The sequence below is a fragment of the Dermacentor variabilis genome, chromosome 7, assembly GCF_050947875.1.
Source record: "Dermacentor variabilis isolate Ectoservices chromosome 7, ASM5094787v1, whole genome shotgun sequence".
NCBI lineage: Eukaryota > Metazoa > Arthropoda > Arachnida > Ixodida > Ixodidae > Dermacentor > Dermacentor variabilis.
In genome coordinates, this window is record NC_134574.1 from 103215797 (window position 1) to 103232378 (window position 16582).

Below are 16582 nucleotides of genomic sequence, written 5' to 3' on the forward strand. Positions count from 1 at the left end.
AAAGACATTAAAAAGAAAAAAAGGGAAAAAAAGGAACATAAGAGGTGATTTGAACTCGTGACCCTTGGATGTTGCCCGGAAAGATAGCTCAGTCGGTTGGTTCGTCAGGCCCCAGGTTACTTTCAAGTGCCATAACTCCTGCTCCGAGCCTCATACTTACTTGGAAAGGGACTGACGTTGTCCGCGATGGTGGATTTTTGGTGATTCCGAGTGGTTGGAAGGTATACTTTCTTGGAGAAATTGCTGCCCGAGGAGAAGAGCGGACTTGAGCGGCTTTAGAGACTAGGAAAACTGCCTTAAAATATTTAGACTTGAGGGAAAGCTTCGTTAACAAACTATAACACGGCAATCAGCACTCGAATACGACAAGAGAAATTATTGAGACGTGGAAAACTCCCTTGAAATAAATATGGTTTGCGAGACAAATGCGTGTAAGTATTGAACCTCTTAAAAGATGAGGGGAAATATGCGCTCACCGAGAGGTCACCGTCCGCACGAGACCACCACCAGGCACCTTACTGAGACTTGGAGGGCCTTGCGGCCGGAAACAAAGCCCCCCATTCCCGTCGGCCGAGAGCAGAAAACGTGTTTTTCCGATCGCTCAAGGTTGCGCGTACATAGTGTAACTCTAGCGTCTAGGAAAAGCTTAAACAGGTGCGAGGGCGGCACGCATAGCGTGGGAAGCTAGCCGCCAGAATAACTATCTCAGGGACTGCTGCTGACAAGCGCGAAATACCTTCGTGTAATTATAATAACCCTAATAGGACTATTTTCGAAAAAAAAAGAAAACGGCCCAGAGGGCTATACTACGAGAGCTATGACTGATGATTTTATATATATATATATATATACACATATATATATATATATACATATATATATATGGGAGCGCATGCGCACGCTGTTGCTTTGCATACATTGCATACATTGCATACATTGCAATGCAAAAGCTGTTCTTGAATATTCTGGTGCCTTTGGCTGTCTGTGACTGCTGCATTCTAAGTAACTAAGTTCGGAGCTGGGGGAATCACTGAAGTCCACTGATTTTGTGTTCACTATTACTTGGGGGGTAGGGACATCATGGTTTCCTGGCCATTTCTGAAAGTTTTCTTTTTGACTGTGCAGTTTGCCATACAGCATAATATATAGTTAAATGAATGTGTACAATCCTTCTTTGTCCGCATAGTGGCTTGTGAAACTTTTTGTCCATACATAACTGTTTGTAGTTGTGGAACTGTTTGTAGTTTGTGGAGACCATCAGGGCAGGAATGCTATCTACGGACACTGTCAAATTCCGCCATATTATCAGCTTTGTTTGGCTGATAGGGTGGCTGCACCTTTTCTGAATGGCTCAAAAAATGCCAATACCATAGAATTCAAAAATGCTATGGTGGAATTGAACAATGTCAAATTGGCAGTTGGGAAGTGCAAAAGTGGAGCACCCACCCTGAATACTGAGGATCTGACCAATCTTTAGTGCGGCTCCGCGGACCTTGCAGAGCGTGTCCACAATGCGGCTGATGTTGGCCTGGGTCAGGAACGGGTTGTCAGCGTTCAACACAGCTGAGCCGATGTCCGTCTTTGAGTCCGTCATGCCCAGGGTCCGTCGGGTCACTTCCGCAAGCGCGCCTAGGCCCAGTCCAGCAGCAAGACCTGGTTGCATGGACGACGGGTAGATGACAAGCGAATACGTCAATGATAGATTTTTCGGACATGCCCGATAATTCGGACGCTTTCGTAGCACCATATCCTACAGAGGCAATTTATAAGGACGTCTGAAATTTCGGACGCTGAAGCTCTTCGCCGTCTAATGCTCCGGGCTTTTTGCCGTGACCGCAGGTCTGAAACAGCATTACACGAAGCCACCAACAGCACCATTTGTATTATTTCGCAGTGTTTAACCACGCCGATCCACTGGCAGCCGTAGGCACCGCGGCAACGCTAGGCCTAGCTACTTCGACATTCAATACCAAGCTTCCTGCAGTTCAGTGCTGTGTTTTTAACTGAAAGAATTCGCCGCTGTGAGCAATGGCGCCGATTTCGCCTTCGTCATGCTCGCGGTCGGCTTCGATGCGCAGAAAGTACGGCAACGGTCAAACGTTGCAAAATGCAGGTTTCCAAAGATCAGCTTCACCGCAATGCGGCAGTGTTACGCGGTTACGCATATTCAATGTATTGCGGCCGCGGCACCAAGACTGGAACAGGGCCACTGTCATGGGACACAGTACCTCTTTAATTATACACGCGTGCACCCGCCGTCTCCTGTCATAGTATGAGCACCGATACACCTAGTAAGTGTTCTGGAGACCCTCAGAGCTATTTCGGGTGAGCCTGTGGCGATTTCAGCCCTTGGGAGCCGTAAAAAGCGTGCATTCATTCTTTGGACTATCCGATTTTTCGGCCGTTTTCGCGCCACCTAAGGAGTCCGAAAAATCGGACGTTGACTGTAAAACAACTTTTCTGCAAAGGCAGCAAAAAGTAATATATAAGATGACCCTCAAAAATGGTGATTGCAGACTGGCTATATCTTGAGATTTTGGGGCAATTACGCAATCGATGCTTTGTTGCAACACAACTGTAGCAGGATTTCAGCGCGCAGATGCTGCGTTATATTATTTGTTGCTTTGTTCCTTCGGCTTGATGAGTTTTATGTAGGAGCCATGGTGGGAAATGCCTGTTCTAGAGGACTGACCAAGAAAGGGTACACGCCTACTGGCTCATACTCGGTGGTTAAATCATGAAAATAAAGTAAATAAAAAAATTCATTAAATATGCACAGAGTGGCTACAACCCAAGTAAATATTCTCTTGGTCAAGATAAGCAAATGAAACAAAATGTGGCGAGAGAGTTTGTAGTGAGCACTTTATTTAATAATTATAAGGAGATAGAGAAACTTCATTCCTAAAGACATTTTGGTCTGAGTCTTGTGCTGTTGGAGTTCATTTCGGACTCTTGGAGCGTTTTGTGTGTCCCACCAATGGTGGCCATAATGTAGGGCGTAGCTATTTTATTTTATTATTTATTTATTTAGGAATACTGCAGGCCTTAGAAGGCCCAGGCAGGAGGGGAAAGGTGCATACAAAAAAAGAAAATACAATAGAGTGACGAAGGAGTAGGAAAAGCTCCGGAAAAATGTAATAGAAAGTAGGAATGCATTATGAGTAAAGCACCTAAATAATGCATAGAGAGTGGCAAATACAAATTGAAACACAATTTCGAAACACTGGAAATGTAACAGAGAAAAAGAGGAGTGTATAATTCAAAATTATTACGTGCAAATCTATAAATATTGCATAACAATACAAATTGAAAAAATATTTCGTAACAACAAGCAGCAAAGCAATCCAGCTCTCTGAGGTGTAGGAAAGGGAGGGTGTGGCATAATGTTTGGGCAAGTCAAAATGTGTGGAGAAGACAGTGCTCTGGGGCAATCCTATTAAGTATGAAATGCGTCGGGGCATTTTCCCCCTAGCACTTGACACTTCACTTTACTCGGTCAGCTTTTAATTTGGCAGTGGATAGCATCACTGGGTAGTGTGAGACCCGATACACACAGCCGTCATCCGTCCCATCCCATCACTGTCACGTCATTGGTGCTTGTCAGGATAGAGACTTTCCTCACTGGTTTCTTCTAGACAACTGGACGTAAACAAAGTCAGGAGCATCAGCCAGCTTCGCTAGTGTTCCGTATTTTAAAAGAAACTGGCAAGGAAACGCTCTCTCCTGATGGACGCCGGTGCAGTGATAGCGACGATGTGGATGACAGCTGTGTGAATCAGGCCAAAGTCTCTGAGGCTGACAAATTAGTGCTGTGCCCTCTCTAGTGTATGTGTGCATATGTGAGTGATGGGGATGGTAAGAAGAGTCTGCTGTTATCGGATTTCTTGAGCCAATTGAGCCATGTATACCTGCTCCTGGCTAAACTGCTGGCCTCTTCGTGCTCAAATTATCTGGAGGAAGTGGCATTTCACAGTGTGCTACTTGCCTATTTCATCATGAACAAATCAGAAGTACAGATTGTCTACTGCCATGCAAGACCAAAAAGCACAGATTTCACAGCAACAAGACAACTTGGCGTGCATTACATTTCACCCTAACAATGACAAATGGAGTAATCATACCATTCCTGAAAAAGTTAAAAAGTTCCTCTCTCTACAAAACTTTTCGTCCTAGCATCACTGCAGAAAATAGATGCTTCTGATCTGTCTAGGATGAAGTGTGCAGGTAACATATGCAAATGTGGCATCACGCAGCATGCATTGAAATATGTCACTCCTGTACGTGCGGAGTTTAAGAAGGAAACAAGCACCCGTCAAACTGATATAATGAGCATGAATATGATAAACTATGTCAAGGATAATGAAGTAAATCTGCAATCTTGTTGGCCATGCTTTATTTCAATGAGTATTTATATATGTAATGAAACCAAAATGCAAGATCCCACCAAGCAATATCAGTTACAGCAAAAGTAACATTGCTTCACTTAATTGGCAGCTCAGAATATCTTTCTGGCAGTAAATCTGCGAAATTCTCAGAAAGAACAAATTGAAGTGGCGCATTTTTGACCAGCATTAATGTCTTGCTTGTGCCGATCCTATATATGATTGAATGGTTGTAGTTTAGCACTGTTCATGTGCTATGTATCAGCACAGCCAACCACAAATGGTTATCAACATTGATAAGTAGCTATACTTACTTTAACCATGGTGTTTCGTTTTTGTATCGAACAGCCTAGACTTGTCATTAACTACTCTCGCTTATTTCAATACTCAATGTGACATACACTAACCCCTGTTCACTAGATAAACAAGAAATGCAGGTTTATGTATATGTGTGTTTTTTCCCAGGGGACGTGTGTGCTAGTCAAGCCATTTCAAGGTCTTCTCTCTCACTCTTCCTCATCATTGTCTGGATGGAAATAAAGTTAACTATATATTATTATTATTATGTTAAGGGACCCCTTTCCAGCCTGTAGGAGGCATTACACTTGCATTTATTTTGCAGAGACCAGACTGAGACATATATATATATATATTTTTTTTTGCAATACAAGCATGCACACTTATAACAAGTGTAGGATATACCAGTGGTACTTCCATGCCAGAACTATGTTATAACAAAGTCATTTCTGTCCAACATGCACAAAAATGACTTTGTCATGACAAGATTCCATTGTAGCGGTTTATCCAGAAGAGCCATGCAACTTGGTTGTGTTCAAATTTATGCAACATTCAGTGTGCCAGGAAACTATATGTACAAGTTGTTACCTCCGTATGAAATGAGCCTTCCGACTCTTGAAGCAGGCACTTTTGAGGCCTTGGAGTGCTCAGTCAGCTGCAAGAGAAATTGCCAGTCCTGATAAAGTCACAAAGCAAAAGAACAGTATGCAAATTAATGCTCTTACAGGGCACGCATTGCAAAATTGCGACATTGGCAACAGACCACCACGGCTTCAAGATTAATCTAACCGGCTGTAGCAGAGGTTAATGCACTTGATGCAGTGATGCTGTTTTGCCATCACAGAAGAGCTTCACGTTGTAAGTGGCAATTCAGACTAGCTCAAGCCCAAGAATTTGCCGATGCAGGTTACAGGAAATGCACTACTGATGGTCAACTTCTTTGCACAAAACATGGCCACGAAGAGCCACAGTCGTCACCTCGACTCATTACAAGTGGCACATGGCCTTTTAATTTATTTTAAAGCGATATTTTCTTCGTGGTGTCGGGCAGCTTTTGGTGCTGTGGTCAGCATTTGGATTGGGCTGCTGTGGAGCTTGTTTTTAAGCAGAAGTTTTCTTTCCCGAATAGCAAACTTGGCATTTTCCTGACCGTAGCATCCAATGGTAGCACGCAGCTACAAAGGAAGCTTTATCCTACAGTTGCATGCTACAGTTGGATGGATGGCAATTTTCCCTTTTATGAACCTTCCTCCACCTTGTGGGCTTTCACATAACTTATCTGCCAGAAGCCTTCCTTGTGGCTTCCAGCAGGTTTTGGTACGGTGACTGGTGGCGGTCGCTAGACTGTGGAGAGGAGGGTGTGAGCAGTGAGAAGGGTATGGCGCCGAGAGGAGTAAAGCAAGAGGAGAACTATTAACACGTGCCGATTGGTTGGTGCAAGTGATGATGTCATTGGGTCGCATCTGCAGAGTGAACATAAGAGCTTCGCTTAAACTGATTCCCACAATGCATGCGATCTGCAGGATTCTTATTTGATTCAACCCCTTCTTGGCAGCAGCATACTCTTTTATATCTAATACATAGACTCACCATTGGTTTATGACTTGCAGTCACGAAATGTGGTTTCACCGGTGCGCTTCCAGAAGAGACGGGTCGCTGCTGTATAAACTGGGCATCAGGCTTTTGTTCCGTTGTTACACTTGGCTCTACTGGCGAAACGGGTCTGTCCAGTGTTGACGAAGCAACGCCGCTCGTGGTTGTACTGGGCATTGTGTCGGCGCTGCCGACATGCTGGCTGTACACCGTGGGGGTTTCTAGCATAGCGCCAGCTGCCACATTGACGTTCCTGCCATGCTTGGTGTAGGCTGCAGACACCTCTGGAATGGCGCTAGACGTGTAGCCAAGATGGGTTTCGTCTCGTAAGCCGTCCCACGATGGCTTCTTAGATGCATCCGCTGCGTGAGCATCTTGATGCCGTGCATGCTGGATCGCGTGCACCGTAAACTGCTTGATGCCCTCGGGTACCACGGACAACCTCTGCACGGTCTCGGAGACAGCTTTTGCAGCTTCTAGCTGTAAGAAGAGACAAGTATGTGTGAGCCCCAACAGGCAGTGCTTAGGTACTTGAAGGCAACATGTTTCAAAAGCAGCACTGACTTAACCTCCAAATGTTGAACTGAGCTGTTAGACCCTTTGTACTTATATAACCACGGAATGAAACGCAACGAAGAAATTTTAAAGCGGAACACCCAATAAGTGTGCTTACTCGAGACTGACGTGAGGTCGCAATATGTCTGGTCACTGAAGGTGGCAGGAGCTTAGATCTAAGCATAAGGGCCAAAACTAAGCAAATGTGACAGCAGCTGGAGACGCCGGAAACGAAAGCACATTACATATTTGTTAGGTCTCAACTGACGTGTTTCGCTCCATGAGAATAGTACATTACGTATTTCTTCCTGTTCTCATCGTCGCCTATCAAACTAACCTCCCACCACATTGTCACCCTTTTCAAAGCACATAGTAGCTGGCTAGAGGAATCCCTCTTAAGCTAACCTCTTCACCTTTACTTATGCATAAATGTCATCTCACTGCAATGGCAACATAGGCTGTGTCTTCCTCCTTCTCCCATACAAATGAATTGTTTGTACTAGCCTCTTTTTTTCTCTCTCTTGCACATAAATGTGCATAAGGAAGCCAGCTAGTCACAAACAAGGTTAACTTCTTCACTTTTTTACTCTGTCATATGCCTGCGCAAGGACTCTAGGAGTGAGGAGAGGATGTAAGTACTGTCAACCATACCAGAAGTATTGAGCTCTTGGCATTTATAGGCAATTTCAGGTGATAATAGCAACAACACTACATGGCGTTCACAATGCAAGTGCTCATAAAGGCATGCACTCACTGCGTGAATAATTATACTAACACAATGGACACTCAGTAGACCTCAATAGACCTCGACCAAGCTAATCACAGTAAACGACAGCTGTTCTGAATCAGACATGTACACGTCTCAGAAAAAAGGTAACTGGTTGCAATTACTTGTTCAAAAATGTAATTGGTTATGGTTACTAATTACTGTACCACAAAAGGAACCGAGCAATTACTAAATGTAATTGATTATTGCAATGTTACTTTCCCCCTACATTGATTAGCATTGCATAAATACAGCAAATAAAACAAACTGGTCTGGTTCTTTCAATGTGTACTTTTCAGCCCTTCACACAAGGTTTATCTCCCCTAAGTATTCCTTATAAAAATTTTATTCAGTGATATTCCCTCCTTTTCTTGTGGACACATCTTCAGCGACACTGAAAACTTGCTCAACATGTGCTGGAGAGAACGGCTGTGTAGTAACATACGGACACTTCTCTCAAACGATTGTGGTTACTCAATACCGAGATGCTCGGATCTGCGTTCTCTATGAAGCACAATGCTTCATTGTCACTGGAGCTAGGGGAACGTGTTCGCGACAGGGCCAGTGAAAAACAGAGAAATCATATTAGGTGCTTACTTGGCAACAATGTCCGAAGTGGCCATAGCTATTGAGCCATTTCAATATGTTGGCCAATATCTCATAGACCTTCTCTAGGCGTCCGACACTCATTAGCCATTTAAACTTGAACAACTTATTGTAACGGACGTCAGAAAATGTTCATGTTCCTTGAAAAGGTCTCTAGATCTGTAATGTAAGTTAATATAATGCTGCCCTAGAAATACTGTGTGTGTGTAACAATTACAAAAATAGGTGGGTATGAACCACGTAATATAAAAAAAAATCTGCCTCCATTCCACCTTGTGAAAGTGGACGTGGAGTGAAGCTGTTGCCGAAGTTAGACAAGCGCCACCGCCACAAGTGATGTACGTCACGCGTGCAAGCATGTGTGAGGAAGTGCAGCATACATGCACATTCCTCTAGGCCCTGCACCAAGTACAAGTGCCTTAGTGAACTAATTAAATTTCTCAGAGCAAATTTCGTCTGAGAAATAGTAAGGTACGACCTAGACACAAGCTGCAGACATGATAGCTTCGGATTGTAATTTGAATATACGAGAATAACAGCACTGTCACGTAATGATATCACCTGATGACGTAATATGATGACTTCATCACGTCAAACGTTGCGTCATGCGATGACAGCACAGCATACTGTTTGCTTCTCCAAGAAGCGCTTCCCACTTCTTCGCACTGCCTCTGGAATTGGCCCACATTTTTGGGTGAGCACTGTGCAAGCTTGCATGAAAAATTTCGACCGACTAGAGGTGAAAGCTTTGCTGTGACAGATAGAAACCTGAGTTTACCTGCCAAAAACTTCTGTTTATATCAGAGAAGCCACAGACTGCACTAAGCGAAGAAAAATTCAGCAGCAGCTCTTTTATCACCAATGAAGGCCACCTATAATTGCTTCTAGGGGAAAGGGAGAGATATTTATGATGAGAGAAAAGCGCAGATCTCTAAGACATGTGCGCAAATCTGCAAGCCTGCCATGTTCAGGTGATTGCACAGCTGCAGGATGCTAAATGTGGGAAGGAAGTAACCCATGTACATGTTCTGATCTCTTAGGACTCTGTAGTTCCCACCAAATTTAAGTTCTCAAAGCTGCATCACCTGTCAGAGTTTGTTTCGTGAAAAATGTAACTGGGTACATGTAATCGGTCACTGAAAAAAGTAATGGAATTAAAGGGAGTGTTATCATGTAAACAATAGTAATCGTTAAACTACAAAACTACCAATACACGTAATTGGTTAAAAGTAATTACATGTAGTTCGTCACGTACAAGTCTGTTTTGAATAGCAGGTTAACACGCAAAATTGTGCAGCCTGCTGCATGAACAAGTGTGCACTGGCGATATTTCATTGGGACACATCCAAAAGTATGCACGGTAAGTTTATTCCTCAGAATCCTAAACCAAAATCCTAGTGAGGTTTAAAATGTGTTGCCCATGTCTTGGGTCACCTTTTGGCAACACCTGTTCTGCAAAGAGTTAATGTGGGCGTTTCTCATTTACTGTTTTGCCAGTATGTCTTATGTAAGGCAAGTTTCTGAAGTCACTGGGTATGCATGTTTCAGGTGCCGCATATGTGAAACGATCAATTTTATTCACGGTTTTCCGGGTTCAGCTGGTTTCTATAAGCATGCACTGGATGCATGCATTCTATATAGTAATGGTTGAAGTGGTGGAACTTTCTTCCAGCTCTTGTGCACTGCATGCGTTTTTCGAATAACCGTGGACATCGGAACGTTTCTACAACGATGGTTCGTTATCGATCACGAAAACACGCTCACCCCAGCTTTCTGAGGATTCGCCACGGCGCTGCTGACCACATCTTCGACGTCCATGGTCACCTTCTTCGCCACCGTCCGGACGCTCGAATTGTGCCACGACTGTCGAAGCTCGGAGGCGCCGTGCTCGCACAGGGCTTTTGCCACTTGTTCGGCGCCCTTCAGGACAAGCTTGAGATCGGGGAGGAAGTGGTTCGCCATTGCGCCGAAGTATGCAGTTTCGCAAACGAAAGATTGAATGTTACACGATTTAGACAGTCCGGAGGTACGACGCCGCGGGAGTCGACACGCAGAAGCAAGCCGTCAGTCTATGCGCGTCTCCGCGGCAAGCAGAGGGAAGAACTGGAATTTTGAGAACGCCGGAACGGCGATCAAGTCCAGCGAATGAGTAAAACCACTGTCGCCTCAGGCAATACTCCTAAGCCGCGTAGTAGCGGCAGCAATTTTAAGATGCGCATAAGGGGCACAGATTTTTTAAACGCATTAATTTTCACGTTTTTGCGAGGATCGCAGTTACGCCGCCGATACGGCTAGCTCATGGGCTAGCATGGGCTAGCCCAAACTTGCCCACCCGTGACGTCTGCTCTAGAAATGCGAAACTATCGAGTGCAAATTTTACGTTTGATGCCTTTGTTAAATTAAATTAATCTATGAAAAACAAATAATATAAAATTATTGCAATTTGTTTTAATTAATTATTGTTAAAATTATTTTTAGTAACTAAGCCCGCTAAGCCCACAGGTAAGTGTTCTACCTACTGCTACCCCTTGCTTTGCGGTGGTTTTATCAAAATAATTATAACAAATCTCGAAGGCTATGCTTGCTGATACTAAAAGCGCCGAAAGCGATTGTAAACTACGTAATTGTAGCCACGGTTTTAGAATTGGCTTTAGAATTTAGAAATTTGGCACTTGGCTTGCCGGCTAGCGTTCAGGATTTTCAGCATTGAGGCACGGTGTCTAGTTGTCGCATGGTGTCGCTTTCGTCGCGTTCCGCTGACGAAAAATCCCTGATGTCATGAGCAGCAGAATGGCGTGTTGTTGTTTACTGAATGTGGGCTCTAAGCACAGCTGATCGTGCCTGCTTCTAGTCCTGCAGCGATGCTAGGCTGAGAGAGGCACGATGCCGTGGTTTGACTGGTCCGAGGGCATCAAGAAGCGGGCCTGCCGGTACCTGCTGCGTCGTTACGGGAGCCAGTTTCTCCTGGAAAACATCGGCCTCGACCAGCTCTCGGTAGATCTCTACAAAGGCAAGGGCCGAGTTACAAACGTCTTCCTCGATGTCAAGGTGAATAACTGTTGTTTCGGGGTCACCCCGACTTCTTTGAACCTCATTGTGTGCTATTCCCGAGCGAACAGCGTTCCAGTGGGCCTGAAAGACGCGTGCTCTGTCCGCACTTGAGATGGTCAACCGTGCCTCTTGCGTTTCTTTTTCGTTGTTCTCGGAAACTGTCTACTCTGGCGTGCGATCAAACATTGGTCGCGAAGTTCTCGCCCGCAGTGCAAGGGGAGGGCCCTTCTTCACTGCGTTCGTTTCCAGTCCTGGGGGAGAAAGTAACTTTGCCCCGAGTCTGTAACGGGTCGCGGGTCGGATCTCGGCTCCGAGGCAACAAAACGATTGCCAAATCGTCCGCCCCACCAAACTCGTCGGACAACGTTTGGTCGATACGCGCCCGACACGGACTATCGCTCATTTTCTTGGTTTGTTTTCAAACGCTCGATTCGACGGCACCGTTGTGTTTGTTTATGGGGCGTTGCATGCCCCGTTACCTGGGCAGCATTTGCCAACGAGTAGCGCAAGACTCCCTGAAGAACAGAGCGAGACGGCGCACGGTCGTTGTGTAGCTGTCAGCTGGCGAGGCAAAATGCGTCGCCACGTGAATTTGAGGAAAACACTGCTCCAACGCGTTGTTGTCACCCGAAGCAGTGGTTCAAGGCTGAGCTAGGCAGCTGTGTTCTTGGCCGCCCTGCGATTTTCGCGACAGTATTTCATTTGATTCTGGCCTCGGCATTTCCACCCAATTTCGTTCTAAAGTCCAGGGAGCCGTTTAATCTCATCTGCCGTGTGTGTCTTTCTCGAGTTTAGCATACTTCACAAAACGCCTTCTTTAAAACGGCTGTGCGGCGCGATGAAACAACTGTACCTCCTTTGTGTGGGGCGCGTTGCTTTTAGCGCAGATAAAAACGATCCTAGCTTCGCTGACCCTTATAGTGGCTGTGTTTGCATGCTTTACCGTCCGCTGAGTTCAGTCCGATATTCGGTATCTCGGCCGCTTATCGCTTGATCGAGTTAGGAAATAGCTCACAGCCTGCCCCCAGCACTTTTTTTTCTTGTTTGTGCCATCACCGGTGAATTCCTAATTCTTTTGTCTTTTGACGGAAGCCGCCCGAAAGCGGAGACCGTGAGCCTGGGCAAAGCGCGCAACTGTTGGGGCACTTGTCGCGCAGGTGGTCTGTAATGGTGGGCGCGCAGCAACTCCTGAATCTTGCGACTTGAACGAGTCTTTGCAGATGTCACTTCTTTATAATTTTTTTCGCCCATCACGTATTGACCTTTAGCAGCAAGTTTACTCGTTTTACCATTTTTTTTTTCTCGCATTTGTTGAGTCGGTCAGACGTCAGCGCGCCCCGATCGAGTTGCTGAGATACTCGGCCGTTACCAGCAGTTCCACTCTGCCGTTGGGCAGGAAATACTAGCGTTATGTCACCGCATCCTTTGTTCCGTGGTCAGTTAGATTACAGAGTTCCATCTGTTGATCTCCCGCAATGCACCCTGCCTCTCTTGCATATATAAACAGGGCTTTAAAAACTACACTTTCGCCGTTGCAATATGTCACGTAACTGCGATGTCGTCAGGCAAATCTCAGTCATTGTGTTATTTCTGGAACTTTCCAACATTTCCTTTGACCTGTACACTTTTAGGCCTGTTTTACATAATTATACGTACGCACGTTGGCTGTAATTTTTCACGAAACAATGTGATCCCAGATCTGTTACTTAATGCAACTAATTTTAGATGCTTGTTTTTTGTATCCTTGAATTTGCTTGCAACCGCCCATCAAAGAAAAAAAATTACTGACGCCCGACTACACACGTTACTCCCAACACGCTCACTGTCACGCTTGCTTTCCGTTGTGAACCTTGACCTTCCCTCACCGGAACCGTTGTCAGATGGGAAGAGGACTTGGCGCCATTTGAAAGTGCCGCGTCCATGAGCTTACATGCACCGGAATAGCCTTCACTGGCGGGCATCAGCGTTTACCAGAAGGCGCCCAAAAAAGTGTCGAAAAAACACGTGCGCGCGCCCGTATGAGTATTCTCCGAAAAGGGTCGACAGGCCCCCCAACTGCCCCCGTGGAGGGAAAACAGGTTTCGCTCTTGGAAGGGGAGTTCCTTCGGCGGAGTTGGGGAGCGTCATAGCTTGACAGTGCCTCTGTGCGGTGAGGAGAAAAAGAAAGAGGGAGATGGGGGTTGTTCATCTTATTTGCTTCCAAAGAATGTATGTGGTTCATAGCCGCAGCAATGTGGCCCTGTTGGTATACCATGGTAAAGGATTTGTCGTACTTGCTCTATGCAAAATCCTATACCGAAGTGTGTGTGGACGGCGACAAGGTTGCCGTGCATGCTGGCATGCGTGCGCGCTTGACTTTTTTAACGCGCCGGGTAAGGTCGTATACCTTGCTGCGGGGGCCAACATTGTGCCTCAACACCCCCCCCCGCAGCAAGGTGGATGAAGGTAGAAGGCACTTGTCACTAGTGTATCCAGAAGAGCACTTTGTGTTAGTCTCTTCCCGTTTCTGTCTCCTGCACCGCAAATTGGTCTCTTCCCGTTTCTGTCTCCTGCACCGCAAATTGTTTCTTCGTGGCAGCCTCGCCTCTTCTTTTCCTTCAGAACCAGACGGGCCCCCTCGCACAGAGCTGCCCCTCCCCCCCCCCTTTTCCAGCTACTTCCCCTTACACACGGAGTCGGAGCCCCTTTACCCCTGACTGTACTGCATATATCCCGCATTTTACTCTCCAACCTTAGAGAGAATCGCTACGGTGGCTCTCAAAAACCACAGTGCAGTTTTCAGAAAAAGGCCCTCGGTGTCATTAACACACGGGCCCCTCGGTTACCGTTAACACACGGCCCCTTTCTTCTAGGTGTTATTAACTATTTCGGCAAATACGTACCCTGCTCTGATAAAGCACGGCGTGCACTTTGAACGGACACACGAGCACGAAAACGAATGTTGTGACGTATACAGGTCATTAGAGTGGGGGGGGGGGGGGGCAGCTTCACTGTTGGCGATTTTCGATCCAAACAGGGAAACAAAGGTGACGTCGATGCTTCACATGACGGCGTAGGCAGCGTAGGTTCAGCTCTGTTGCAGCGACATGATGATGGTTGGAGGCCGTGATAGTGTCTTAAAAACGGCACTCCCAAATCGAAAAAGAAGCGCTCGCATTGGTGTTTGGCTACGAAAGATTTCACCATTTCGTTCATGGCCACTCAGTGGTACTTGAAAGTGGCTATCGTCCTCTTATCGACGTAGCAAAAAAAATGCGATATCGGAAATGCCTCCGCGGGTGCAGCGAGTTTTTCTGAGATCGTTGCGGTACGACTACTCACTTTCGTTCCCAGTTAACAGCTCACCCTAGCGGACATGCTGTCAAGACCGCCTGCTCCTGGAGATGGTACCGTTGTGGACACTACCGACGTCAAGCTACATGCTATCAGCGTGGTTTTGGCTGCTACTATTGATAGTTAGCGCGCACACGTGCCGATGCGATACAGTCCCATAATTATTAAACAAATGCCTGTTCAGTGTTCTAACTTCCACACAAGTGCGAGTATTGGGTGGCTTGATTGGTGGCAAGTTGTTTTATACACTTTCACTTCCCTTTCGCAATTATCGTTTCGACCCTTCAATTAAAAAAAACTACAAATTTCACCTCTACCTTCCTTGGCTTCATTATCTGTTGACTTCATGTGGTTGTAGCTAACAATAACTGGGGCCCTCGTTCCCGTTCTGGTTCATTGAAATGCGAAATGTATTATTCGAGGACGGAGTGGAGGGCACCTCCACTTCGATCGGTTGTGGGATCTCTCACACCGTGCTCTTGGGACAAAGGAACGACAACAAAGTAGTGCAAACAATCACAAGGGCATTTATTGCACCTTTCATAGATCAATGCCTGCTAGCCGAGTTGCTATCCACAAAACATGCCGTGGGCGCGCGACAAATCTAGAAGTCCGACTCACCGCGACCGGAAAACGAGCGAATATGTTCGCCCCATGCTGGATCCCAACGCCTGGTCGTTCGCGTGTTCGGTCACGCCAACGGTGGCGCGTTCAAAGGCGGCCACGCAGAAGCATCGGTCGGCGCGCGCGTGCGGGATGTCCTCGCTGTTTGCCGATCCGCCGGGGAAGAGAGCCAGCCTGTCCTCCCCTGCGCCCCCAAGTAACCCTGTCGTGAGGCGGCGTTAGCAGCGCAACACTCGCGCCATCTCTCGCACTGCGCCCCAACCACATCGACCGCCGCGGGCATCACGCAGGCCACGCGGCGAAGCCGGATTACAGGAGACGCGCCATGCGGGAAAAACATATCAGGGGACGCGCGAGAGTCGCGCATCCCCACATCCCCCCAACCTTAAATCACCACATATTCCGGCGATACATGTCCCACGGTCTAACATCAAACTGTGCTTCGCGAACAAGGTAGAACATTAAAACAGTGGCCGCGCCGAGGAAATATCCACGCTGTCCATAGCATGCGATCCGACATTGTCCGTGGGTGCACCGCTGGCGTCCGCCGGTGCACCGCTGGCGTCCGCCGGTCACAGCGGCAGCTTTGCAGGCTTGACGGCACGATGCCAGGCCCGGACTCCGGAAACGATGACGCAGTAGTCGGTACGAGCAAGCGTCACTCGCGCCGACGCGCCCTGCTGGGAAGAGCCGCCGTAGCTGTCGGGGACCGCCGGCTCTTTTGTCCGCCGCCGAGGGTTGTGAGCTGGATACAGGAGGCCGCCGAAGTCGCTGCGCCGAACTGGCCACAGCATAACCATCGCCCGGGGTGGCTCGATCGCAGTCCGGGGCAGTAGCGCAGACGATGTGCAGGTGACAGCAAGCCAGGGGTGACTCCAATCACGCTGCGTACACTCAACACACTCGGCAAACACTAAAGTAGTGCAAGGGTGAGGAATTCTGCATGCGCATCGCCCACGTGGTACGATGTTCAACTCGGCTAGCAAAGATCGGGCAGCTACTCAGATGCTAAGTTCACGTGAACGAAGCTCGCTTCCTTGAGTCGAACGAGTAATTTCAATTCGTGCGAGGCTAAATAGAATGAGGGAAGCAAATTGCAACACCTCAACGCCACGGTCCACCAGGTTATGTCCCTCCACGTGCGACAGGCAGCTTCGTAAAGCCTTAGGCCTAAAGCGTCGCTACCCTGACAACAACCAGCATCCAAAAACAACACCCAAAATGTGCACAAAACAGGCAGCCGCGAGGAGACGTCAGGTCTGTGAGGTGGTCCTACTCCGCTCGGTGCACACAGCATCCGAGTTGACGGCGCCCACCGTCCTAGACGGTGTCGGAGCGCCCGGTGCCAGGCCGCAATACCAGTCAGCCCGTAGTG

At 47.1% G+C, this 16582-nt stretch overlaps 2 protein-coding genes across 2 annotated transcripts in view; one reads left to right on the top strand and one right to left on the bottom strand.

Moving 5' to 3' along the window:
- Coq8 (ubiquinone biosynthesis protein COQ8, mitochondrial) overlaps positions 1-10532 on the bottom strand; it is a 31025-nt gene extending 20493 nt beyond the window's left edge. Inside the window, exons 1-4 of the mRNA XM_075698911.1 lie at positions 9964-10532; positions 6270-6752; positions 5268-5334; positions 1447-1653 (exon numbers count right to left, since the gene is read on the bottom strand). Of these exons, the coding sequence (XP_075555026.1) occupies positions 1447-1653; positions 5268-5334; positions 6270-6752; positions 9964-10161 (955 nt within the window). The 5' untranslated portion in view covers positions 10162-10532. The remainder of the gene's footprint in view (positions 1-1446; positions 1654-5267; positions 5335-6269; positions 6753-9963) is intronic.
- A 414-nt stretch (positions 10533-10946) lies between these two features.
- Atg2 (Autophagy-related 2) overlaps positions 10947-16582 on the top strand; it is a 118521-nt gene continuing 112885 nt past the window's right edge. Inside the window, exon 1 of the mRNA XM_075698916.1 lies at positions 10947-11247. Coding sequence (XP_075555031.1) covers positions 11083-11247 — 165 coding nt within the window. The 5' untranslated portion in view covers positions 10947-11082. The remainder of the gene's footprint in view (positions 11248-16582) is intronic.